The sequence below is a fragment of the Numida meleagris genome, chromosome 11, assembly GCF_002078875.1.
Source record: "Numida meleagris isolate 19003 breed g44 Domestic line chromosome 11, NumMel1.0, whole genome shotgun sequence".
NCBI classification, from domain to species: Eukaryota; Metazoa; Chordata; class Aves; order Galliformes; family Numididae; genus Numida; species Numida meleagris.
The window spans coordinates 694777-722123 of NC_034419.1; the positions used below are offsets into that span (position 1 = coordinate 694777).

The following is a 27347-nucleotide window of genomic DNA, read 5'->3' on the forward strand; positions in this document are numbered from 1 at the left end:
ACAGGTGTAGCTACATTATTAGTCTACCTGATTAAAACTCTGCACAGGAATTTTGGGGCACATTGCTTTCTTTTGACTATGTTCACATTTATCATCTTTTTCTTTTCATTTAAAAAGACATTTATAATTAATCTTTTAAACCTGAAATGCCTTACAGTCCATCACAGTTACTCCTATTGACAGTAATATTTATATAATAGCACTAAGGAAATCATGTGGTCATATCAGAAAAACAAAAATGGATGTTGAGAATAAAAGTCACCTGAATATAGATCATACAATCAAAATAATAAAAAGTTTTTTAAAATCTCTATTTCAAGGCTTGGATTCCACATTTTCATAGCCACAGGAAGTATCTGAAAAAGCTGAACTTCTGAATGCACAAAATAACACAGCTAAGCTTTTTAGGTCTGTTCATCCTTTTCTTAAAACTAACAGCACCAACAAAAAAACACCAAACAAAAAACTTGCACCTAGCAGCATAGCCACAAGACAGCTGATTTAGGATTTTTGTACAAAAAGCCTATAAAAAAGTTAACCACAGGAGAAAACAAGCTTCCACTGGGAAAGAAATGGTGCAAGCAGAGAAGCATTGGGAGGGCTGCTACTGTTGGGAGCACACTGAAAAAGTACTTTCCCCAAAAGCTGAAAGCAGACAACATTTACATTCCTTCAAAAACATCTTTAAACTTGCCCTAACACATACCTGTTGCAGTTATGAGGTTTGATATATGCAAGTTTAAGCTTATTCAAGAAGAAATGAATCAGAGGGAAGCAGAGCCTCTTGGTCATACTGAAAGAGCCAAAAGGTCTACAGTCCATATTCTAAATCTGTTTCACCGTGTTAGTATAAATTTAAAATTTTCTAAAGCTACATTTTTTGTGAGCTGTTATTCTCCCTCATATATACTGCATCAAACATATTTCCTAAAGAATTTCATATTTTAGGAAAAATATCACTGAAGCCAAATGAAAGAAAACATGGAGCACATGCTCATCACACAGAGCAGCAATATTTAGGGCTGACTGACACCTGTCTGGTGTAAATTTTGTGGTAATCACTTCTAAGGAACCAGCTTCCCGTGGAAGAGCCATGGCGTGGCACACACCTGACTCCACTCTTACCTGAGAGTTTTTCATTTAAAAACATTTAAATAATCCTTACTCAATTCCGTTTAGTTATCTACTTCCCAGGCTGACCCTATTAGTTTAATTCAGCACATTTAATTAGTGTTGAGGAAAACTGCCTCCAATATACCACGGGAATCAATTATGCAGAAAGCAACAGTACCTTACGGCTTTGAGCATGGCTTTGCGTTTCAAGAGTCTACTGGATATTAGAAAAACTCCTCAGTTTTTATAACTGGTGACACAGTGCTCCCTTGGGAAATAGAATAGAACTAATTGCGTGCAGCACCATCCGTGTTTGAAATAAAATAAAAATACTGTAGGTACCGTGTTCTACATGCCTGATCAACTACCATCATAGAATCCTTCTAGTTGGAAGAGACCATTAACGGCCATCTGATCCTACTCTCCTGCAATGAACAGGAAAATCTACAGCTTGACCTGTCCAGCCCCATCCAGCCTGGCTTAGAATGTCTCCAGGGACAGGGCATCCACCACCTCTCTGGGCAACCTACGCCAGTGCCTCACCACCCTTACTGTAAAAAACATTTTTCCTTATACTCAATGTAAATCTCCTCTCTTTTAGTTTGAAACCATTTCTCCGTCCTCTGTCACAACAGACCCTGCTAAAGAGTCTGTCCTCCTCTTTCTTACAGCCCCTTTAGATACTGACAGGCCACTCTCAGGTCTCCCCAAAGCCTTCTCTTCTCCATGCTGCATGAGAACCCCAGCTCTCAGCCTGTCCTCGTAGGAAAGCGTTCCATTCCTTGGATCATTTGTGAGGCCCTCCTCTGGGTGCGCTCCAACAGGTCCATGACTTCTCCTACACCGAGGACTCCCACATCCGCACCTTCCAACACATCCACTCAAGGGGTGCGTGAAAAGTAGTTGCCAGTGACTGATACAAAAACGTTGTGAAGTACCTTAGCCTTCTCCTTATCCATTGTTACCAGCCTGCCTGTATTACTCACTAGTAGAGATATGCCTTTTTGAACTAACCTTTTCCAGTTGAGGTGCAAGCCTTTCTTGTTCTTCTTGGCACCCCTTGGAAAGACCAGTTCCAGTTGAACCTTGGCCTTCCTGACTACATCCCTGCACAGCACTAGCAGCATCCCTATACTCCTCCCAGGGTACCCATCCCTGTTTCCACTGCCTGTGCATTTTATTTCTCTCTGGTTTGACCAGCAGGTCCCGGTTCAGCCATGCCTGCCTCTTGCCTTCCTTTCCTAACTGCCTACTATCAGGGAATGGAGAGCTCATGACACTACAGCCCAGGCAGCCTCCAATCATGATGTCACCAATCAGTTCACTCACACTGGTGAGCAGCAGGTCCCATATCGCATCCCCCCTGGTGGGGCTGTCTCTTATTTGATTCAGGAAGTTATCCTCAATGCATTCTAGGAGCCTCCTGGATTGCCTACAGCTCGCCATGCTACTGTTCCAGCAGATATTAGCGTGGCTGAAGTCTTCCAGCAGAACGAGAGCCTGCGATCGCAATGCCTCCTGCAGCTGCAGAAAGAAGGCTTCATCGACAGGCTCTACTTGATCAGGTCCCAGCCATAAGGCTCCCTTTGCTGCCTCGGTCTCTAACTCACCCATAGGCTTTCGACTTGATAGTTCCCGTTCTTCATGGACAGCTCTTCACACTCTGCTCCCTTACCGATGTACAGGACAGTGCCTCCTTCCTCACCTGTTGCTTCTCAGCAGCTTATAGCTTTTAACAGCCACACTCCAGTAATGGGAATCATCCCACCAGGTTTCAGTGACAGTGACTACGTCCTGGCTTTCTAGCAGCACGGTGGCTTTCAGCTCCTCCTGTTTGTTCCTCAAGCTGTGTGTATTGGTGTAGAGGCACTGCAGCTGGGCAGCCGGCCTTGTTGTCTTCTTGGAGCATAACTCATTATTTCCTTTGAAGTATTTCCCCTGAGTTGCCTTTTCCTATCGCCTCAGTGGTACTTAGGCATAGAAATCGACAGCTTTTAGTTTTATTTCAGGATTAGTCAATATGACCAGAATGCAAAAAGGATGGACATAGCTTACCTTGAAACTCAACACTGTTTATATTTGGTTTAGTAAACATGCTACTGTGGCAAGATTCCCATGAGCTCTATTGTAATGCTCTTCTGTTTCCTACATAATTTTGTGCAAAATGGATTTTTTTTTTCATTTTAAACACTTGAGCCACATGACTCTCATCAAAAAACAAACAAACAAAAAAAAACAAACCAAACATTACTCTGACAGCAAATAGACTTAAAACACAATTTCTTTCACAGAACACGTAGTAATCTCCAAAAGCCACAAACAAAAATCCTGCTCATCCTGCTGAAGAAAAGGTGCTTATAAAAGTTGGCAAGAGATAAGACACAGGCCAATACATCAAATATTTAAGTTAAAACAAAAACGATAAGGAAGCGAGATTCCTGCCAGTACTAATGATCAGCATAAAAGCATGTGAAATCCAAGGACCTGCATATGGCTGAAAGTCCCCCCCGGTGCTGTTTACTTTTAAAACAGCGAGGTTAGCAGGACACTGGACTGTGCACTGTAGCGGGACTGCAGGGCACAAGCGCTGCCATCGCAGCCACCCGGCTGGGGCTTTGCCTCTGGATGCCCGGCTGGGCCTGCCCAGGAGCAGGCCGTGTCTGATCCCAGAACCAGACCCGGGCCGCCGGGGCCCCACCGCAGGTCCGGGGCCCCACAGCCAGGCCCCAGCCGACCCGCTCCCCTCACCCTGGGCCGCGGCCGCTTCAGCCCCTCGCTACCTGCTTGCTGTCCTGCCGGTGCCGCACCAGGCTCACCTCCCCATAGCTGCCCTTGCCCACAGCTCGCAGGAAGCAGTAGGCGGCCAGAGGCATCCTCTGGCCGCCAGCCCCGCGGCGGGCTCCCTCAGCGCCCGGCGGCGGCTGCCGCCACCCGGGGCCGCCTGCCCCGCAGCGCGGCGGCCGCTGCCATAGAGATGCCCTCAGCTCCCTGCTGCCACAGAGAACGCGGCGCGCAGAGCGGCCCGCCGTGCGTCTCTATGGTACGAGCTCTCCGCCGCCATCTTGGAAGCGGGTGAAGCAGCCATGTTAGGAGCGGGCAGGGCACCTGAGGGAGGTGTGAACCCGAGGGCCACTGCCATCACGGGAAACAAAGCTGTCCCTTCAAAAACAGTGCCAGATGGCTCCCGGCGTGCTGCATGTGTGGTGTGAGGGGAGCCCGGGTTGCTCGTAGCTGCTGAGTAAAGCCATCGTGTCCCCTCCGGATAGCAAACACTTGCTTAAAAAAGGTCCAGCCTGGTTTAAAAGGAGCTCCTTGTCCTCTTGACCCGTGTTCCTGCCAAGCCTCAGAAAGTGGGCTGCAGGGAAAACAGAAAATGTCCCAGAGCAGGAGAAAAGGAAGGGAAACAAAACTCCCACAGAGCACGCAGGGAAGAAAGAGCACAGCCCAACCCCTACCCTGCCGTAGCAGGCACCTGAAATGCAAAGCACACCTTGTGGGGCACACTGGCCAGCAGTTCTCTATGTTTCACTTGCTGATTCATTCACGTCTTTTATTTTAATATCTTTTCACATTAATTTTATATCTGGAAATTTGACATAGCTTACTGTTTACCTCCAATGTTTTATTACTGAGGATTTTACCTCACAGATGCTGAACTTTGTGTTTCGTGCTATGGAGGAGATGGAACCAGTTAAAAGATGAGGAGAGAATTAGCGCTGTCAAGTAAAGTAAATGGGCCTTGCACTTGCAGGCTGAATGGATGTGAATTGTGCAAGATGTAAGATCTGTGAGCTCAGACCTGAACTTCAGCCAACAAGATGAACAGGAAAAGTTTCTGGGATAGTCAAGATATGTGTCAAATACTGATACCTCAGCCGGGTGCCTGAGTGACATGCATATAAAAGGTAGTTTTTGAAGAGGAGTATAAATGAGTTTACAGTACTGCAAGCTTTGGTACAGCTGTGGTAAAGCTGAGGCAGTGATAGCTTTTCAGAAGGTATCAGAAAGAATACAGAAATGGCTGCTAAATTTCTGTTTGCAGATATTACATAGAAGATCCATGGCTGAAATATTCTACCAACTCACAATTCCATAAATATCTTGTAGCAATATTCTGTAGATTATACAAACCAAAATTCAGTGGTTTTTTTTTCTGTATGCTTAATTGCACTTTTCACATAGGGTTATATATTAACACTCTGTAAACAAAGCATTATCTATTTATTTGTGTCGTTCAGATGAGAATCTTACTTTTTTTCCAGAATGGAAAGCCACATATTGCTTTGTATTTTACTATTGACTCCTGCCTTTACATCGTCAGACTTTTTGGTAACACATGTCAGAAACATTAAGGTAAGTAATCAACCATGTGTGCTGCTCCCATTCTTCATAGATTAACTTCCTGCCATTTATCATCATTTTCCAGAGAGCTCATACAGTGCTGCCACCATGAGATTTGTGTTCTCTGTTGTCAGGGAACACCGGCTCAGACTTAGGTCTTGAACTCTAATCAGCCTCAGTTTTTAATCAGCTCTGACAAAGCTCTCCTATCTCTTTTTCAAAACACCACTTTCCTCTGTTTTCCGTCATCATTATGTAATGGTAAAATGTTTTAGAACTTTCACATTCAGATGTGTAAAAGATTCAGTGCTGCCATATAACTCATTATAGCACCCGAATGGCAATGACAGTGAAAGAGGCCTCCAAAAAGAAGAAATGTAACAGAGATGTAACATGGCATCCTGATAAACATCTCCACAGTCCAAGTGACACAGTGGGATTTTTCTCAAAAGATTTATGAGTTAGCATAACATGGAACATATCTGTGTCCCATATTCTGTTTTTGACAGATCTCTGAGTAAGGCAGTGCCTCCTGATATTCTGCCTAATCTTCTTCATTTAAGTTGCAGACCACTACTCAGTTATTTTCCTCTCTCTCAGTAGTTAAATCCTATGAAAAGTACCGAGGGCAGATCTCTTCAGGGGGTATTGTTGATTAGTGTGTAGAACAGGACAGAGCAATTTACAGTCAATTTCTTCTGATGAAGTTACCGTCTTTGCCAAGAATTTTTCTTTGAAAATCAGGATAATAATATATCTAACTTTTGAAATCAGCTTGAAATTTATAGCTGCAAATTAGAAATGCCAAGGATTCTTATTTAGCTCATATTTATCCCAGATATAATGTCATTTTTTCCTCCCAATTACTATAGTACCTGGCATTCTCTGCATGTCTTGCAGTGCTAAAGCCTTCCTAAATAGAAGATGGCCAAGGCTCTGTGCTATGTTCCATCTGTACATGCAGAGCACTACAGAAAAGATGGTTGATTCTCCCAGTTTTATGCTATATTTTATGCAAATGTCGTTTTATTGAAATGGAAAAGATTGCTGTGTGTTGTGATGGTCTCAGTCCAAATCCCTGTACTAGCTCTTTTGAGCAGGTAGTTTGCCAGTGATGAGTGGTAAAAGATGGCTGGAAGTCTATCTGCTACATCAGTGATGATCTTCAAGTTGTCAAAGCTACTTTTAAAGTCACAGTCAGATAAACTCAACTGGCAGAGCCAAGTCTGCTGAAAACTGAACAAAAAAAAAACCCCAAATCTAAGATGCCTCAGAACATTTGTACTTCTTGTTCCTATACACATAACTATTAAGGGTGGATTTTTTTTTCTGGAAATAAAACTATTCAAAGCATTCAAAGCATGGGTAGCAGTGATACAGCTTTCCTTCCTTGACCCTCTCCTTCAGGCAGCAGCAAGACTCCTGCATAGATCCCAAGCAAGTTCCAGTTTAGCATAGCTTAGCTGAGCTATTCTCTCTTCTCTGTGATTTCCAATTACCTTAACTTGCGATGATGGAATCTTTAATGTTGTTGTTGATTTGAAAATAATTTTTATGCCCTATTTTTCCTATGCAATACAAAGAGGTTTACGTAAATGCTTTGTGTAGCCAGAGGTCACTTCAAATAAACTGTACAGTCTTTGCTGAATCTCTTAGTCACTCTGTATTTTAGTTTCCCAAGCTGTAAAATCAGGGCTTCTTTCAGTAAGTACTGTAATGGGAGCCTTCTTTCCCCACCGTTTATTCTTGGGAGTTCAAATTCCTTTTTTCCTCTACTTGTTGGATTCCATAGATATTTTGTGTTTTCTTTGCTGTTGCCACAGCAGCACAGCATTAAACAAAAACAGAATTTGTCACTGTAATATAACTGAAAGAATAACTGTCCGATAATTGGTGCTACTGGCAAACCTGTGGAAATACTTGGAAATACAAGTAACTGTAACTTGTAACTGTCATTACACAAGTCAGGGATATTAAAATCTTACTTCCTTCAGAATTTCATAACATAATTTTTTAATTGGATGTTATCATTTTTTGCCCACAGAGCTCAAAATGACATTAGTATTAGTGAGGTCTCTAGCTACACCTGAGTGAATCATTAAGAATGACAAAAATCTCAAAATTGCAGAATCATCTAATCTGACCCCATGCTCAGATCAGGCTCTGTTAAAGCAGGCAGCCCAGGGTGATATCTGGTTGGGTCTGAGTATCTCTGCCCAAGATCTGCTGAAGTACAAAGCCACCAATACCTTTCACTGGAAGATTTTTTTCTATTTCCTTTTTCAATGATAACGACAGTGTAGGACTAAAAATATTTACAGCATCAGAGCAGAACTCTTTCAAAACTATTGTAGAACCCATAATTTTGCCAAAGAATGTTCACAACAGCAATTCAGGAAAAATTAAATGCATGTGAAGTATTTTTTAGTTTAGAAAGTAGTAGTCGGAACTGCAGAATTTGTAACTGAGGAAGGCATTTTTGTAATCTTTAAGAAAAAGGTGCAAAACAAACTGACTTTTTGCATACATGAATTTGTTGTTTCCAAGGTCCATACCTTGGTTTGTGTTTTATTTTTAAGAGGAAATGATTGGCTATGTAATGACAGTATAGATACAGAGAAGAGAAGTTTTGTAAAGGAAGGATTTGAAGTGGTGAGTTCTCGACATAGACATTAAAAAAGCCCACAGTGGTTTGTGAAGCAGGGGAGATGTAAACACAAAAATCACCTGTGTGGCAATAGCAGTTTGAAATATGAATTATCACTGATATTATATAAAGTCCTAGGGAAAAAAAAAAAAAAAAAAAAAAAAAGGCACTCTTCTGTGTCTCTGTTTCCAGCCTGTAGAACTCCTAAATATGAAAGGTAAAAAAAGCCATAAATGTGCCCAGTATACATATCTGAGCTGATATCTCTGCATCTTTACCCCTCTGTTCAGTGGAGTATGTAAACATGAAAAGAAAATTTGTACAAAATGTGACCCATGAGGCCGTTGGAGCCAGATGAGGAGCCAGATGAGATAAGGCATTTGCAACCAAGCTTACGGGAATTGAGTTACGCAAGCCGCTATTTTAACATGAGTTTCCAAGCATGTTTGAAGCCTGTTCTCTCTTTCAGATCATGAGAACACATGATATTTTTGTAGAGTATCTGATATTTGCACTCGTTCTGAGGATGAGCACATAGAAAAAAAAGTTTCAACAAGTTTCTTGTTCCCTTCTATGCAGCCTTTCAGAGTATGCTCCCTCTCCTCCCCGTGAGCCTACTGAATTGCCATCTTATTGTTAGTGAGAGGCTGGTGGGGTGGAACAGGCTGAAAGAGCATAAAGGTCGATCTGCCTGATGATTAGAGGGTGTTTGTGACTGGAACAAATATGCAAACCATTTTGTATGCTGTGATATAAAACCCATTTTTCTCCCAAAGGAAAAATAGTTGGAAAAGACAAAATATATACCAAAAGACCTAAAACGAGAAATTCCCAAGGAGATGTCTAAATGCTGCTTTCCTACCTTAGTCATGTTTTTTTTTCCTTTTTTTTCTCTTTACAGAAGCGAAATGCTGATAATGACTTGGTGAGTAGTCTTCTCTTATATGAAGGCCTGGTTCTGATCAGGCTATGGAAAAAGATTCTTAGCGACAGGAATATTCTTACAGTGTTCAAAGAACGTTTCTCTGAGCAGACAGACATTCCTGAGTGTGTGGGACATGGGAAGGAGCCCAGAGCTGCTTGGGTTAGGCAGTAGGACTAACAAGACTGTTCTTTTCCAAGCTCAGATGGGGAGTCCTGCACAGGGAAAGAATGTGAACAAATAATTTTTAACCTCATGTTGTATTTTAATAAATAACAAAGTGTCTCTAACACTGTTTTTATGAAGTCAAGAGACTGCATCTCTGAGGCTGATTCCACTTGGCACCTGGATGCCACTTCAGCAATGCTTAAAATACTTTGATTTTGGGGGGGGGACTTCTTAATCAACCTGCCAGAGTTCAGGCCTAGCACAAAAATCACAAGCTTCTTTCCACTGCTGATTTTGTTGCAAGAATCAGATGTTGTTATTGCAGAGCTGCCTAATGAGGCACATTTGCTGCTACCTATCTTTTCATGTAGTCTCCAGCAACCTCACACCTGAGCATTTAAAGCAAATAAGTCATGCCCAGCTCATTTCATTTCTTAAACAGGAATGAGCCTCAGCTCTGAGAAAATTGAGGATAACAAAATGGAATTTGAAACCCATCTGGAACTGGTTTGATCTATTTTTATACAAGATGACTCCTTCCATCCCTGCTCTGGTACTCAGCCACTCAGTTGATACTAGCAGTCACGACTGCAGTGAGGCTGCAGCACGTTGTTTGTACTGACTCTGACTAACCAAAACAAAAGTCTCAGTCTCAGTAGGGAGAAAACGCAATTCTTACAGTGGCAACATCGTTGCCAAGGTGGCAATATTTTGTTAAAGTGTATGTATAGTTATGACTCATGTAATAACACCACAGTGTCAGTTCTGTAGACAACCAAGGAAACACCGCTGTGCCCCAGGTCTTATGATTAGGTCTTCCTCTTTCACTTTGGAATGATAGAATCTCCTGCAGTAATTTCCTTCCATAAAATCATGGCTGATTAGCACAGACATCAGTATAACAGCTAGCTCTGTTCTTTCATTTTTCAATGTACAGGTTGTCAATGGGATAGAAATCTATAGAATGAAAATTGACAGTAAAGTAACTTCCCGATTTGCCCACAATCTCATCACCAGTCGAGCCGTCAACCGTGGAAATGTACACAGAGAAGTCTTCTTCGATGTTGAGCTCCCTAAGACAGCCTTCATTACCAACTTCAGCATGTGTGTAATTTTTATAATATTGTTAGAGTAACCAAACTAAAAATGTTCAATTTTACTTTGCTGCTTGATAGATTTCTAAATGCATCTCAAGCAATTTTCTGGTACTATTAACTTCACATGCAAGGTACTTGGGGGTAGGCAAACATTGGTACATCAATAGAAAAAGTGACTGATTTTCAGTTATTTCTGTTCATTATCATGGACCTTAGGGAATGTGGGATCATCTCCATGGGTCCAGTCACCTTTTCAGAAAAATCACTTATTTTACTCTGCTGTTATCAAACCCCAAATGTTCCATTAATTAATTTCTATGATGGCATTATAGCTTAATTTCTTTCTTTATTTTGAAATGGTGTTTGAAAAAGAGACAGGTAATAGAGGAAATTGTTCCTTATGTTTGTATCTTTAGTTGCAATAATATGCAATTTTCACACCTTTATTAGGTTTTGGCTTAAATGTGTTCATCTCAGCTAATCACACTATGCCTGTGTTATTTTCAGTGAAAAGAAACAGATGCTTTTAGGGCACAATCACTCTAAGTTATGCTAGAACTTTTATTTTAGTATGAGATTCATCTCTTGTGAAAAATGCTTGCTTATTGGTGTGAGTAGTCTAAGGATGAAATTTTCAGCTGTAGACATCTGCATTTGGACAGATGAGTCTCATCCAGAGAGTCACCCTGCTGTGAGATGAGATGAGATGAGATGAGATGAGATGAGATGAGATGAGATGAGATGAGATGAGACGAGACGAGACGAGATGAGACGAGATGATCAAGCTGCTAAAGTGCAGGAATATGACAGATGTAGGTAGTGTTACTATCAGACCAGTTTTGATCTAATTCATTTTCAAGGAAAAAATTATTTCAGACTCTCTTTAATACTAAGCACAGAGCTCTTCATACCAGGTAAAGGCCCTGGAAAGACTAATTCGTTTGTGCTTCACTGCAGGTGCTCAAATCTTGGAATTCCAGGTTCCTGAAAATGCTCTAGAGCAAACCAATTAATAAACAGAGATTATATATTGCATAATTATATATTATATGCCTATAATAACTTTTCATGTATCAGTGACAGTCAATCTGCTAAACAAGGCACTTTTTCACCTGCAGGACAATTGATGGCATCACTTATCCTGGAAATATAAAAGAAAAAGAAGCTGCCAAACAGCAGTATGAGAAAGCTGTTTCAAAGGGACAGACTGCTGGTCTTGTCAAGTAAGAGTGATACCTGGTGCGGCTTCCATGCCATTTACCTGTAGCAAATTGTGAGATTTGTAATATCTTGTTCTGGCATATTTCTGAAGTTTGTTTTCTTATAGGATCAAAGAACAAATTAATTATTTATTAAATCATTTAATTAAAAGTTATTTTAGCGTAAATTATAAAGAAGGAAATACAATTTCTGACAGGTGGTATCTGCAATTAAGAAAAGAAGGTTTCTGCATCTTTCACTTACTATGTATGGCCAGTGCCTGGATAAAGCTCACTGGAAATCTTGAATAAACTCTATACTGTTTGACTATGATTTTAGCAACACATCAAAATTCCCATCTTTGTTTTACTCCTTTTTGAAAGTTATGCTGCACCAACTAAATCCAAGTAATAAATATTATGAAAGAGGCTAATCTTTTTCTTACCCATTTAAACACAGGGCTTCGGGAAGGAAAACAGAAAAATTTACTGTTTCAGTCAACATCGCAGCAGGCAGTAAAGTCACTTTTGAACTTACATATGAGGAACTACTGAAGAGACACTTTGGAAAATACGAGATGTTCATCAAAGTAAAACCGAAGCAGCTTGTCAAAGATTTTGAGGTAGATGTCAAATTGAATACTGTAGCTTAAGAGATCATGAAATTCTGTACATATGTTGAAAGTGGAGTATCATGATCATTCCCACTGGCCTACAGATGAACTAAAGGCCCCGATAATATTTCTAATGAACCATGTGGGGAGTCCCCACCAATGTGCTTTTACTGCAGGTTTTGATTTGTAAGCTTCTGAATTAGCTCATCTACTAAGCCTCCAAAAGAAGTGACATACAGAAAACTGAAAAGCTATAAAGATATCTTGGAGCAAAATAGCTTCTGTAAATGCCTTCATAGCATAAACTATGCCTTTCTCACATCACTATAAAAGTATGTCATGCCAAATTACAGTGATACATATATTGCATTCTAGAACACTGTGGCTTTTGTGTGCTAAAACTTGTCTTTGACTCCTAACTCCTATCTGCTTTGTTAAAACTCAGCTTTACCCAGAAAATGCTGTGTAAAAATCATTTCAAAACTCAGTATGTGTGTGTGTATAAAGCATTATTCCAAACATACTAAGATAAAAGGCAAACTGGAATATACGTCAAAGTTGGCCATGGCTGATAGCTGATGGCTGGATTATATTTTTGAAGGTCTTAAGTATTTATTTGACATTTGACAACATTCCACTAACTAACCATTCCACTAACCATCTCTATAGAGCTTTGTTTTTTTCTACTTTTGTTTTTAAGCTCTATATAGAAAAAGATACGTTGGACTGCTGTTATTAATTATAAAAGTACATTTGTTTTTTCTTTTAAGAAAATCCCTCCTTCACAACCATGGTTTCCTTCTGATCCTCCTATAAATGTCTAAGTTGATATATTGTGGGATAGCCAATAAAAGTAATTTTCAATTCATACTTCAGATTGAAGTAAATATCTTTGAGCCACAAGGTATCAGTGAGCTGGAAGCAGAAGGAACGTTCATCACCAATGATCTGCAAAATGTCATTAAGAAAACTTTCTCAGATAAAAAGGTACAATAACACCTTCCTTATTTTATTTACTATGAGTATAACTCTGAAATAACATCAGTGTAAAAGTGCTGTAGTCACTAGCAATGAAAGTGAGAGGATAAAAATAGGGAAGATAAAGACTTCTCTGTGCAATTTAACTCTGAATTCCAAGCTAGGAAGCTGAAGGCGATCAACATGCAATTGAGAAGACACTTGCAGCTATTAGCATGGAACTGTACCCTTGTCCCACAACAGTACTTGGAAGCCTGGATACCAACCAGACTGTTTCCTGTGGAAGAATAAATTCAGTAACAAGTAGTTTTCTCTTGTATGAAGGTGGTAGAAGTCCTAACACACAGACTGCTCAATAGCCTCATCAGAATTATCATTCAGAGTGGAGGGCTGTAAGGAAGATGGAACCAAGGAAGATGAGAAAGAAAACATCTGAAGAGAGATGTAGGGTGCAAACCTGAGCTATTAGTTAGTAATCAATAAATATATCAATAAATGTGAATACAAACAAATACCTAACCATATAAAACAGGTTATCCTTATATCTGTGAATCTAAATATTCTAGTTTTACAAAATTACAAACTTCTTTGTGTTCTCAGCTACTGAGATTTATATCTAACGAAGTTTCTTCTTTTCAGGGGCATATCTCTTTCAAGCCAACTCTTGATCAACAGCGAACCTGTGAAAATTGCTCACAGTCACTCTTGGATGGAGAGTTTACTGTTAAATACGATGTGAAGAGAACAACTCCAGATAATCTGCAGGTAATTTTGCAGATAAATAGCTGGCAGTTTTGCACTGTTGAATGAGCTTATCTTTCACTGAAAAATGTCAAGGAGAAGTGAAGGCCAGTTGTTCCCTAAAGGGCAGGAAGCTGACCATGACAGCATAGCTTCACCAGCCAAGAGTCCAGTCCCCAGAATGCCTAAGCAAGGCAGACCCAGAGATGGTATTCAAATTCAGCCAAGAATCCAGGTCGTCAGGCAAATTTCCCCGAATAAGGCAATCCAAGTTGTCGTTTGAAGTCAGACTACAGAGTGGTTCTAAATCAATGGGGTCCATGGACAGATGCGAGCAGGCACAGCTGTGAAACCACTAGAGACAAGTATAAGTCAAGCAGGCTCAGACTTGAAGTTAAATGAAGATCCTGGGCTCATGGATGGAGGTGAGACTGGTGAGGATTTGTTAGTCTACTCAGGGGCTAGAGACTAAATCAAAGTACTTACTTTTTATCAATTTTATCTTTGTAATACACAAAAGCTATTGGTTGCTGACATCTTATGTCTTTTTTTTTTAGATTGTCAATGGCTACTTTGTGCACTTCTTTGCACCAACGAATCTTCCAAAGTTGCCCAAGAATGTTATTTTTATAATAGATGTTAGTGGCTCAATGAGTGGAAGAGAAATAGAACAGGTAAGTTATTACATTATTTCAGAGTCTTAGTGGAAGATCTTCTGTCATGATGGAAAGGAAATGATGACTTAGGGTGCCTTTGACATGGTCCCACATAACATCCTTCTCTCCAAACTGCAAAGATATGGATTTGACGAGTGAGCTGTTCAATGAATATGGAACTGGTTACAAAATTGTTAGTAGAGAGTTGTGGTCAATGACTAAATGTCCAGATGGAGATCAGTGATGAGTGGTGTCCCTTGCGGGTCAGTACTGGGACCAGTGTATTCCTACATCTTCGTCAATGACATCGACAGTGGGATCAAGTGCACTCTCAGCAGTTTGCAGCTGACACCAAGCTGTGTGGTGCTGTCAACATGCCTAGGGCATGAGTGGCCAGACCTAGTCAGGCTTGAGCAGTGGGCCCAGGTGAACCTCATGAGATTCAACAAATCCAAGTGCAAGGTCTTGTACCTTGGTCAAGGCAACCCCCACTACCAATACAAACTGGGGGATGAAAGGATGGAGAACAGCCCTACTGAAAAGGACTTTGGGGTACTGGTGGATGACAGCTAGACATGAGACAGCAATGTGCCCTCACAGCCCAGACAGCCAACTGTATCCTGGGCTGCATCCAAAGCAGCATGGTCAGCAGGTCAGGGAGCTGATCCTGCCCCTCTGCTCTGCACTGGTGAGTACTGCATCCAGAAAGGGAGTCCTCAGTACAGAAGAGATGTGGACTTGTTGGAGTGTGTCCAGAGGAGGGCCACAAAAATGATCCAAGAGATGGAACAGCTCCCCTATGAGGACAGGCTGAGAGCTGGGGCTGTGCAGCATGGAGAAGGCTCCGGGGAGACATGAGAGTGGCCTGTCAGTATCTAAAGGGGCTGTAAGAAAGAAGAGAACAGACTCTTTAGCAGAGTCAGTTGTGACAGGACAAGGGGAAATGGTTTCAAACTAAAAGGGGGAGATTTAGATTGGATACAAGGAAGGAGTTTTTTACAGTAAGGATGGTGAGGCACTGACACAAGTTACCCAGAGACATAGTGGATGCTACATCCTTGGAGACATTCTAGGTCAGGCTGGAGGGAGCTCTGGGCACTTCATCTAGCTTGAACAGTAAATTTAAATCTCTTTCTCTTCCAGACGAGAGAAGCACTTCTAAAAATCTTAGATGACATTAAAGAAGATGACCACTTCAATTTCATACTGTTTGGTAGTAATGTACACTCCTGGAAAGAAACATTAATCAAAGCCACTCCTGAAAATTTGGATGAAGCAAGAAAGTTTGTTCGGAGCATTGATACTGAAGGCTGTGAGTAAGGTTGTTGAGTATGTTAGTTCTCCAATTCAGTCTGTGAACACAATGCTACAACTTAAAAAAAAAAAATTACTAATGAGACACTTCTAAACTTGAAATTGATGCAGCAGATGACTTGTTTTTATCCTTATGTTTCCAAAGCTCACTCATTTTTGCATCTAAACATCTCCTTGCTAGCAAACTCAAACTTTTCATCTTCATACTGTAATCAGGTTTTGTCAGATTCCCATTAAAAATAGTCTGTTATTTTGACTGTGTTGAAACCAAATTTCTACCTTACAGTGACAAATTTATATGGTGGTATAATGAAAGGAATTGATATGCTGAATGCTGCTCATGAAGGAAACTTTGTGCCCAAGAGAAGTGCTTCAATAATTATCATGTTAACAGATGGCCAACCAAATGTAGGTAAGTTTGTGCTGGGTGAAATAACAGTGAATTAACTAACAAAAATCACTCAATTAAAATAGACCATCATCTTTGACTTCTGCTTTTTTTTTTTATGATTGAAATACTAATACACCAGCATCATATGACTATACAAGTCTTTGATAATGCCTCTTAAGAAATCCAAACACCACCAACCACATTTCGTTTTATCTATTTATGAAAAAAACTCATCCTTCTTCTGGTTTAATGTAGGCATATCAAACACTCAGGACATTCAGACACATGTGAAAAAAGCTATTGAAGGAAAATATACTTTATACAATCTTGGTTTTGGCTATGGTGTTGATTACAACTTCTTGGAGAAGATGGCACTGGAAAATAAAGGATTGGCCCGTCGGATTTATCCTGACTCTGATTCAGCTTTACAACTCCAGGTACAATAATCACAACTTAAATTAGATAAGAGATGTATTAATTCAGATAAGTACACAGACTTTTTTTTTATTTTGAAGTAATCAAAAAGCAGAAAGTGTACTCTGGTACTGAGACAGTCAAGTATGCTGTAGTCAGAACATTGGTTGCATTGAATTTTCTTCTTCCTTTCTATAACAACGGAAGAGCTATAAAAGGGAGTCACCCTGAGCTATGGAAGAGTGTTTAAAACTTGGCATAAGGTGACACAAGACAGACATGGTTCTGAAGGACACCTCAGTGTATACCTCGTTATATAAGCAAAATTGCTGCAGTCACTATATCTTCCATACCTCACAGATCAGGTCAAAAGAAGAGAAGGCTGACAGAGATTAAAGGCTCCAGATATACTGTCTTTAGGGACTTTCTGTGAGCTGACTTATTTTACCATACTTCTGAAGCATTCTGTAGTGCTGTAAGACATGAAAAGAGGTGAATATAGTACAGAATTGGATTTTTGGCTTTTGACATGGAAATACCATCTGTTGGAAAGACTGACCAAAATGCTGTATACTGGATATAATTACAAGCCTGGTCAAAATCAAATACCTTGTCTTCTTGGCTCATGTTATCATTTCAGTCTCTTCAGGGAGCTGGTCTAGAAACTTACTTTATGAAATGGAAGGATCTTGGCATCCCTCTTGATTAACATTGACAGAACTCATCGTCCACAGCATGTTTTATTGAGTATTTTCCCTCTGTCTTAGTGAGACTGAGGAGTTGGTATGTCCTTCCTCATTTGCATTATTTGTTGATTTTTAGGCTTTGTACTCTGAGATTTATCTGAATATTTACATATTTCTTCTAAAATACATTCTAAATTTTCACTGCTGAAATAGCACTGGTTACAGATCTACATATGAATTAAAGAAAAAATGGTGCTTAAATATTTTTATTTTATTATCCTACAGGGTTTTTATGATGAGGTGTCCAATCCCATGCTCATAGATGTGGAGTTAAACTACCCAGAAAATGAAATTGCAGATGTAACTAAAAACAGTTTTAAGCATTTCTATGATGGGTCTGAGATTGTGGTGGCTGGGCGCTTTAGAGACATCAACCAAAACAGTTTGACAGTAGATGTGAAAGGTGAAGGTGTAAGTATGGATTTCTTTGACTATTTTGCTATGCAAAATATCCGTGTTCAAAGGTGGCAAAACTTAAAATATTCACACATACATCTTCACCTCAGTGAGAATATGTATTACTTCATATGTGAGAAAGTAAGTGCACCAAAGGCATTGCTTCTACAAGTTAGGCAAGTTACTTGTCTAAGTCAGTCAGTTAGACCTCGGTCAATCCAGAACAACTTTGTGCAGTGTGACTGAATTAGCTTTGCTAACTTAATTTTTTTTCTTTACTGTCTAAATATCCTATCCATTTCTTTCAGGAGCCAAATGTTCACTGTTCATAGGTAGCAGTCTTCATATTAAATATGTTTCTGTATGTTATAAGCATCAAAATCAAGATTCTTTAAATCCTGACTAGTCAAATTCTAATTAACCAAATGTCATTTGAATTTGGAAAGCTCATTATGTCCCATAGCATACACAGCTAAACTTTGCAGAAGTGGTGGAACAAAGATCCTGATATAATACTTACAAATTCCTGGGCAAGTTCTTTGTTGGACCAGAATGTTTTTCAATTTAGTAAAATTTTCAAATGTTAAGGTTTTGATTTTAGAAAATTCTGGGAGTCCCTGGCAAATTTTGATGAGGAGAATTTTCCTTATTCCTAACAGGCTAATGATGCCCTGTCATTTACTACACAACAAGATAAGGAGCAAACAGCTAAAGCTTTCCAAGAACAGGAATATATATTTGGAGATTTCATTGAAAGGCTTTGGGCTTATCTCACCATTGAACAACTCCTGGAAAAACGGTAATTGTACCAAGAATCACATCTTTGGTGAAACCATTAGGCTGTGTGACTGGTCCAACTTCTAGGATGTAAAGCTGGAATTCAGATCTGTTTCCTTGTTTTTACACATCATCACACTGAGGTGCCAATAGGAAAGCATAAGAAACAGGAAGGAAAATCTCCCAATGTCTTCAGCTCTGCAACCTCAGCATTTGTCTTTCAATTAGCAAATTAAACAGTTTTAAATAATCATAAATGGAAAGCACAGTTTTGCCTTTAGCTGCAGAGAGATTACTTCACTTTAAAAAAAAGTACGTAATTCAGCGTTCAGCAGGTAATTTGGCAATCATTGATGCTAGCAGTCTCTCCTTGTATTCAGCATTGCAGCATCAGGAGAAGAAAAGGAGAATCTTACAGCTGAAGCCCTGGATCTGTCACTAAAATACAAATTTGTAACACCACTGACGTCCATGGTGGTAACAAAGCCAGAAGATGATGAAAATCCAGCAGAGATTGCTGATAAACCTACTGAAGGTATAGACATTTTCACAGTTTTATCAAAGTTACTTTCATGCTCATCTAAAGAAAGACTTGTGTAGAGCAGTTTTAAACACGTATTGGAAAAATCTGTTTTCTATGCCTTGCATATGTATGGTTTATGCAAAATTATTTTTCCTTCTAAAGCTCATTTCTATCAAACCATCCTTCACTGCTAGTTCATACAGGGAAAATACTATAAATTCAAAATCAATGTATTTAAAATTAATATATAAAATATTACATTGCAAGAAATTAGCATTTCTAAACTCATAATTTAGCTATATTTAATTTTGTTCATATAACTTTCTGCTTAATTGTTTATATACTTCTTCTTAGAAGTAAATGTAGTATCATCTTTCTACATGAGAAAGGAATATTGCCAGGAGATCTTCCTTGTGCAGAATGTATCAGTGGTGATAAACCTGTAAAACATAGTACTTGTATATGTTGCGGAAAGAAAAATAATTAGTACTGAAAGTGCACAATTTATTCTCATCTCCTTTGATACTTTGGCTAATTATTAACTCCTTGCTCAGTAAATCATTGTATTTTCATGCATTTCATCTTCTTTCCTTGACCTGTGTGAAACAGAATGATCCTATTTAGTAAGAGCAAAGTGAGACAAATGCTATCTATCTTCTCAGTGCACTCCAAAGCCACTCTCTCATCATATACGTGTTGGCTGAGCCATCCTCATCTCTCCCTAATTCCACAGGTCTGACAAGCCTCCTGTGAAGCTTTCCAGTAATAGATGTTAATAGATGTTAATATCTATTACTTTTCCTGAAAATTTTGCCTGGTGCCCCTAGTTTTGTCCTAGTTCTTAGTCCTGGTCTGTGTGCTGGCTTTTAAATGAAAAACTTTCTTATCTCCTGAATTGGACATTGTAACTGGGACTGATTCTAAGGTATTTTTACATAACAGAAATGCTTTCTGGTGATTAGTGGGAATTTCTTTCAAGTGGAATAAGCCCTGCAACCACATAATTCCTAGGTGCCCTACAATACAGAATAATTTTACAGGCATTCTGCTGATAAAATTTCTTGCATTATTTTTTCATAACTGTCATAATGGAATACTGACATAAAAATGTTTCATGTTTAATTTAGCATTCAAGACATTATGCAGCATAATGACTTTGTAGTTTACAGATGGATGCTATGAGATAGAAAACATACAAGCATCTAACAGATGTGGCATGCATTCAGAGTGACCTGAGTGAGTCAGAGGTTCTTTTCTGAATCTCTTTCCAAGAAAATCTTCTATTTGTGTAGAAGTTGTACAGAGTGATAATAGAAGAAATACTCAAAGCACTACCACCATGTATAAAAAGAAAATAATTTTTACATGTACAGGGGTCTAGATTCATGACTGTTATAAAATACTGATGATATATAGTTGAATCTGACAATTCAACAACAGTTGTATTTTTTTAGGATGTGTTTAATTGTACAACTGAAACTGTAATTTTCTCTTTTTCTTCCTTTTACTTGTCTACTCATGATAACAGCTGAAGGTATGTACATTTCTTATTAAATTTACCTATCATTTTTTAACTATTAGGGATAGATTTCCTGCATCACTTGATTTACTCCCCAAGAATTTTATGAAAATATTGCATCGTAGATTAAGACTGTTATAATTAGATTAAAAACTTCTTGGATTGAAAATTTTGTGAATATTGCTTTCAGTGTGGATCCTCAGAATTGCAGTGTCCCATCATCGCAAAGTTTAGGCCCAGTACAAATACGCTGCTTTCCAGGGCTAGCACTGTTGGCTCACAGGTACCTGCGTGTAGACAAGTCTCAACACAAAGATGCCTTCAGTGTTGCTCTGAATGCTGCTTCTTCAGCACGGTTACCCATCTACAAACACTGCTCTGTAGTTTCAGATGTAAAAAAAGAAGACTGCAAATATGTGGGAATGGGTGGATAAATCTTACTGACAGGCCAGTAGTAGAGTTTGGAACAAAACACAAGGGAATTAGAAAAGGAGCAGAACTCCCCACCCCTTATGGATCCCTTACGGAACCTTTTGAAAAGTAATAGTTTTGCTGTAAAGTGTGTGGTGATTTCTGTCCATGACATTGTGTTGAATTAATTCACAGTTTGCCTTGTTGTGGTACAGAAACTAAATAAACTGTTGTGACTATGTTTTCTTTTTTAAAGTGTTTAGAAATTTATACATAGCTACAAGATTTTGGAATTTGTTTTGGTGGTGGGAGGATAGTGGGAGAGATTTTCTTTTATTCTTTCTAGCCTCTGAAATAGTGTTTTGTTTCATTCACAGCTCGGTCTGCCCCACTAGTTGCGCAGGGTAAGTCATTAGTAAGAGTTTCTAAATGAAGAAGCATCTGTCAAAGGAAATGATTCAGCCAACTGAAATTACCAGACAGATGGAAACTGCCTTGTCTGAGTTTACAAGTGTATTTTAACAAATACTACCAATGTTTCCTCTCTGCTAAAATCACAAAGACTGAACAAAACCAGATCTGATTTTTTTTTCAGTGAAATAGCTGTCAGGGAGCAAGTGCCATTTCATCAAAGCAACATTTTTTTCTCAGATACAGAGAATGGACTTGAATGTGCATCTCATTGGAAATTGTGTAAAGCAAGAGAGTACAATGATAGCATCTCTGGCTTAATTATTCCATTATTTATGTGAAGACGATAGTTTTATCGAAGAGATTGAGATATCCACTGATCCTTCAGATCGCTGGTTGGGCAGTGCTAGAAATGAGAGAGTCAGATTTAAAATTTTGCTCAGATTAGTTTCAGTCAATTAGTTTTAATCTGTCTCAATCTTTCCCTTCCTCCTTTTCCAATTTTCCCAAAGTTTTGGAAAGCCTCCCATTAATTGCATTGAAAACAAATGACAAAACCTCAGAAGTTTTAAATGGGTGATGCTGTTGCATTTCTACCTAGACTTGCTGACAGACAGTGTAATCCTTAAATCTGAGATATATGCCTTCCTACGGCTACATTACTAGGACTTTGCGTGAACACTCAAAGCAATTTAGACTGCAAAATAAATCTGTCTCTATCCTAAGCTTTGCTTGATTGGAAGCACATTAACTTCCTGACATTTTTCAGGTACTTTGCATATAGTGTGTAAATATTCAGTGTTAATGTTTTTCTAACTGTTTTTTATTTGCACTCTGCAGCTTCACCAGTACAGTATGTACATTCATCAAACCCTACATGGTATACTAGTGGTAAGTTAGTTTTGGGTAGTTTAAATTGTTTCTGTTTAGAAGGAAAACAGAAGTGGGTGTTAAAATAGCACTATTCTTAGAGCTTTTAGATCATTTCTTTCCACAAAAATAGCCTTTCTTTTTCCTCTCAGAGGACTTGTACTTTAATTTACTTTAAATATCCTTAAATGTTTTAAAACAGTTGTGTCACTGAGATTGTATATGGTCATTTTCTTAGTCCTCTTCCCACTTGCTAGGCTTCGTGATGGTGGCTGTCTATTCTCTACCCTTCCTGTCCTCATTAACAATTTCATCCTCAGAGATAAGCACTTATAGGCACCCATTCTGATCCTGCAGTCCATGTACCAATTTTTGCAGTGATCAAGGGTCACAAGATAAATGGCACATACCTGGAAAAGTTGAGGGGAAGAAGGTTGTTGTTCACTTATGAGATATAGTAGCAGCTTCCTTGGGACATCACTCTCCCTTTGATGGATGGGTTGGCCTAAGCTGGGCATATAGCTTGTGCAGAGGCAGTTCCTGCTGGACCCCAGTATCAGCAGATCCACTACCACAATTTTAAGTGTTCATGTGGAACTTTGAACTTGTGCATCACTGTACAAATACCAGTGACTTGCCTTTACAGTTGATGGAGATCCACACTTCATTATATCAGTGCCACAAAAAGAAGATGCCATTTGTTTCAATATCAATGAAAACCCGGGTGCTGTGTTAAGTTTGATAAATGACCCAATTACCGGTGAGTTTATCATTTTTAAATACAGTAAATGAGGATGCTTATGTCAAAATATCTTACTTTTAAAGGCTACCTCTCTCTTTTTATACTGTGTGAACTATTTTTTTCTGCAAAGTTAACAGGAGCTCCTATCACTGTGATAAGGTACTGTTACCATGATTGTTTTCACTTCCTGGAGTAAAATGAACTTTTAATTGTTGTTTGAAAACCTCTGTGGGAGTTGAGAGATGTTATTTGTCTTGGTACATAGAGGCAATAAAATAATCTTTACTTTGTCATTTCATGCAGTACGTGGAAAAGAGACGAGCTATTTGTGCCTCTCACAGAATTTTTGTGGTCCAGGAAATACTAAATTTTTATCAACAAGGTGATGATTGTCATTGCAGATGTCTACGGAACAGCCTCCAGATCTTTATTCCTTTATTGTACTTTTGCACAAACATGCTTAAGTAATTCTGAACTATTTTTCAATTTGGATTTGTTTTGTTGAGCTGTAGCTAAAACTACCACACCATGCCTTGACCTCAGTTGATTACCTATAAAACAATATTTGGTGTTTCCTTCTTATATTAGGCATCACAGTAAATGGGGAACTCATTGGTGACAAGAAAGCAAATAATGATGCAAAGGTCCAAAATACATATTTTGGAAAGCTTGGCATAGCAAACAAGCACCTGGATTTAAAAGTGACAGTAACTCCTGAGAAGATCACCATTCAGAATGAGACTGAAAAGACAACTTTCACCTGGCTTGACTCGGTCAGGTTGCAACAAGAAGGGTAATGTTTACAGAAAGAGTATATCAGATTCCTGTGTTATTTTTTATACTTTTCTGGGGGGGGGGTTGATCAAAAATGTGCTTTTAAGATATGTTGCACGATCATCCAAAAAAACTCACCCTTATCCAAATCATGCTGGATTCTGCTCTCTACTTTGTTATGTAACTGAAGAAAGACTGTATACATAACTTTCTCTGCTTGGAATAAGTAAGTGCAGAATTTGCCCTAATTTTCCATTGGTGTGACCAAGGTAAAACCACATTTTATATTGTGCTTAATGCAATAGTGACTTGCAAACACTGAAGGAATAATTTTAGTCATGGTATCAAGCACAGGCATAATAATGTTTTGCAACCAATTTCCGTTTTAAGAAACGGAATTTGTGATATTTATAGAATAGGTAAATTTTGTGCTGTCAGCAGGGATATGTCTCATGAGATCTGTTACAGAATCATTTATACCTGTGCAAAAAAATGCTTAGAAAAAGAACAGCGGTACCTCCACCTCCTTTTCATTTTCATTGTGTTTCTGAAACAAGACACTGAAACAGCAAGGGTACCAGAGCAATACCGTGATTCATACAAGTTACCCAAAATTTTTTTTTTGGTGGCAGCTAATTTGATGATACAACTAACACAATTAGAAACAAATCTTCTTTATCTTGGTACTAACTTAGGCATTTCAGGAGTTGTCTTTTCTGTAGAACAAAGGGAAAAGATCTCAGGTAGCATCCAGGCAAGAAAGCGATGGCTTTACCGATAATATCTTTATTACTGAGCATGAGGTGCTACATCTAAATCTCACTAACCTATCTGTGATTAATAGTGTTGTTATAGGAAGAGTTTTGATAGAAACATCTTTCCGTAAAAGGTTTTACAGCTGTAGTTTAGTCTGAGTCTTGAACTGTCCATGAACACACACAGATTGACATACAGCAAAAAAAAACCTTTATCTTAAAATACACCAAGTAATTAATTTATAAAGCCATGCTTGTTTGTTGGACATGTTTTGTTTCTCAGTTTTCCTATCATTGCTGTTAACTCTGGGAAGCTCAATGCCCTAAGTCAATTTTTTTTTCCTCAGTTTAACTTTGATAATTAACAAGAAAAAAAATCTGGTGCTCTCAATGGACAGCAGTGCATCATTTGTTATAGTTTTGCACCAAGTATGGAAGAAGCATCCTCTCCACAAGGATTTCTTAGGACTGTATACAATGGAAAGTCATAAACTGTCTGAACAGACCCATGGATTATTAGGTATGAATTCATTCAGTATTGTGAATATGGTTTCTTTCCTTGAGGCTACATGATTTGCAGACACCACCTTGTACTTGGCCTTTCTGAACTGAGAAAGGGGAGAAAATTGAGATGGTGTTGATTGACCATATTAAGATTTCTGAAAAAATATTCTGGGCTTGGGCTTTATGCATGATCTTTTCTTAAATTTCTCTGCTGCTGCTGAAATCACTAATGTCCGTTGTTCTCGTTGACATCTTGAAGACTCTACCTTGCTAAGTCCATCCACACATTTTTTAATAATTATTACCCCATTCTTCCAGTCTCTTGGATGGTTTGTGTTCTTCTTTCAGCTTATCACCTTTCTACTAAATATAAGCACTCTGAGAAAGGAGTGTTTGCTAATCAGTCAAAATTTGCCAAACCACAGTTAGTGCATCCCTTGCAAGAAAATAAGTTGTTAAGGTATATCTTGATTTACTATCATATATGAAAATCAGAGAATGCTTTATATTGTCTAGAATTTCCTTCCTGTTAGATAACATTACTCTAGAAGAACATAAAGTTGGTAATTGAGGGATGAAACTTGTGACTTCGTTGAATCCTGTTTTCTGCAGTGTAGTGGGATTTGTGGTGTGCATTCTCTGCCGAAAAATATCTCATGCTTCCATAGATAGCAGCCATTTTCCTTGCATTCTAATTTTCTCCTACAAAATCAAGTAAGGGCAGCAAACCTGCATTTTGGGTCAGTAAGTTTACTTACTGTAGTAAATAACGAACTTCTGTGAACTCACTTCTCTCAATCTTGGTATGCACTTTGAGATCTGAGGGGAATGAGACAAGATATCAGTGGAAGAACGTGTTTGGTCTATCACTCTTAGGAAATGCTGTAACAAAACTGAAAGAGGACAGAATAAGGATAGGATATTAGTACACTTTTCTGTTCCTTAGGGTAAAGGAAAAGTCCTTTGCCAGACACAGAAGTTATTGTGCTGTGGTATTAATTGCAAGTAGGATGGCTAGTTACGAAAAGTTCACCTGCTATATAGGTACAGCCTATTACAGTTCACTGACTTACACATCCCATCTCTATTTTCATCATCTTTGAATTTGCCTCTGTACTCCATTGAGTAAGCTAAATCTGTGCTCATTACAGCACTCAAGGCACCAGTAGCATCCTACATCAGTCCAGGCATGGCAAAAGAGTCCAAAATCAAATCCTGTCACGAACACGAAAAGTCCTTAGATATCAGGCTTGTTCTAAGCACAATCTCATCAAGAGATTTCGGAGATCAACAAACACATTATTTGATTAAAAGAAAGCTAAAGACTTGTACAGTAGTATGTCATAAATACAACAGAGTAGACAGGACACAAAGTGAGGTTACCTTCAGGGCTATCTAGGAAAGAGCAATTTTACTTTGCACTCAGAAGGTGGAACTTACATCCAGATGATATGCGGAGAATTCCAGTTTATAAAAAGAAAATAATATCGTAGTCGTGTGTTCAACTTTGCACAAAACTTGGTGTTTGCTTATGCATTCAGAACCCCGAGGGAACTTGGAAAACAGGATGGGAATGTAGAAATTCTGGGGCTTTGTTTGTTTTGTTTCTGCTTCAACAAGCGCAACATACTTGAAATGGTAATTTTGGGTTCTATTTTTAGGACAGTTTTTCCACCCCATTGACTTTACCATACTTGAAATTCATCCTGGGGCTGATCCCAAGAAACCAGATGCCACAATGATATTTAAAAACAAGGAACTGACAGTAACAAGGTAAAAAAATAATTAAATATTTAGAAAAGACTTAGAAAAGATCACTTCATCAATTTGTATTTTCTGCTTTGATAATTCTGTGGTTGTACTTTGCCTTGCAGGGGCTGGCAGAAGGATTACAGAAGAGATCCTGAGCATGGCATTGATATTCCTTGCTGGTTTGTTCATAACAATGGAGCTGGGCTAATAGACGGTGTTCATACGGACTATATTGTTTCCAGTCTGTTTTAAACAACACCACATTCCAAAGTCATGCGTACATGGAGTATTTTTCTGAAATAATAGTGCTTTTCACTGTTGAAGAATGTTTAAAATACATAATCTTGCCATGTTTGACAATGCCAAGATAGAACAGATTCAAATCTCAAGAGTGAAACAGCAATTCCACTTGTGTGCACAGATATCCCAAATCCCCTAACATATCTTTATTTTACTGTATTACCTTACTACTTTTAAAATTATAACACAGAGTTTTACAAAATTAAATATTCTTCCAATTTTTAATTCATAGCTGAGTGTCAGGAGCAATTTAAATAAAAGCATCAACATTT

At 38.8% G+C, this 27347-nt stretch overlaps 2 protein-coding genes across 10 annotated transcripts in view; one reads left to right on the forward strand and one right to left on the reverse strand.

Annotated features, from left to right (window-relative positions):
• The window catches only part of NEK4 (NIMA related kinase 4), a 17647-nt gene extending 13564 nt beyond the window's left edge, over positions 1-4083 (reverse strand). Inside the window, exon 1 of one of the 3 annotated variants that reach the window (XM_021409572.1) lies at positions 3894-4083. In XM_021409572.1, the coding sequence (XP_021265247.1) occupies positions 3894-3986 (93 nt within the window). In that variant the 5' untranslated portion in view covers positions 3987-4083. The remainder of the gene's footprint in view (positions 1-3893) is intronic. The other 2 variants (XM_021409570.1, XM_021409571.1) reach the window with 2 other exon arrangements.
• Positions 4171-27347, forward strand: LOC110404834 (inter-alpha-trypsin inhibitor heavy chain H3-like). 7 transcript variants are annotated; one of them, XM_021409564.1, is made up of 24 exons: positions 4171-4227; positions 4762-5018; positions 5376-5466; positions 9003-9026; positions 10129-10295; positions 11407-11511; positions 11948-12110; positions 12978-13088; positions 13719-13844; positions 14378-14494; positions 15620-15788; positions 16077-16202; positions 16437-16618; positions 17567-17752; positions 18397-18536; positions 18895-19049; positions 20566-20571; positions 21345-21371; positions 22219-22269; positions 22895-23008; positions 23579-23783; positions 24867-25039; positions 26685-26796; positions 26898-27347. In XM_021409564.1, exons 3-24 carry the CDS (start codon positions 5377-5379, stop codon positions 27025-27027), a joined length of 2679 nt encoding a protein of 892 aa, XP_021265239.1. In that variant the 5' UTR covers positions 4171-4227; positions 4762-5018; position 5376; the 3' UTR covers positions 27028-27347. The 7 variants fall into 7 exon arrangements, with proteins under 7 accessions (XP_021265239.1, XP_021265242.1, XP_021265240.1 ...); XM_021409565.1 differs by having other exon boundaries at positions 4178-4227; positions 4865-5018; XM_021409562.1 differs by having other exon boundaries at positions 4193-4399.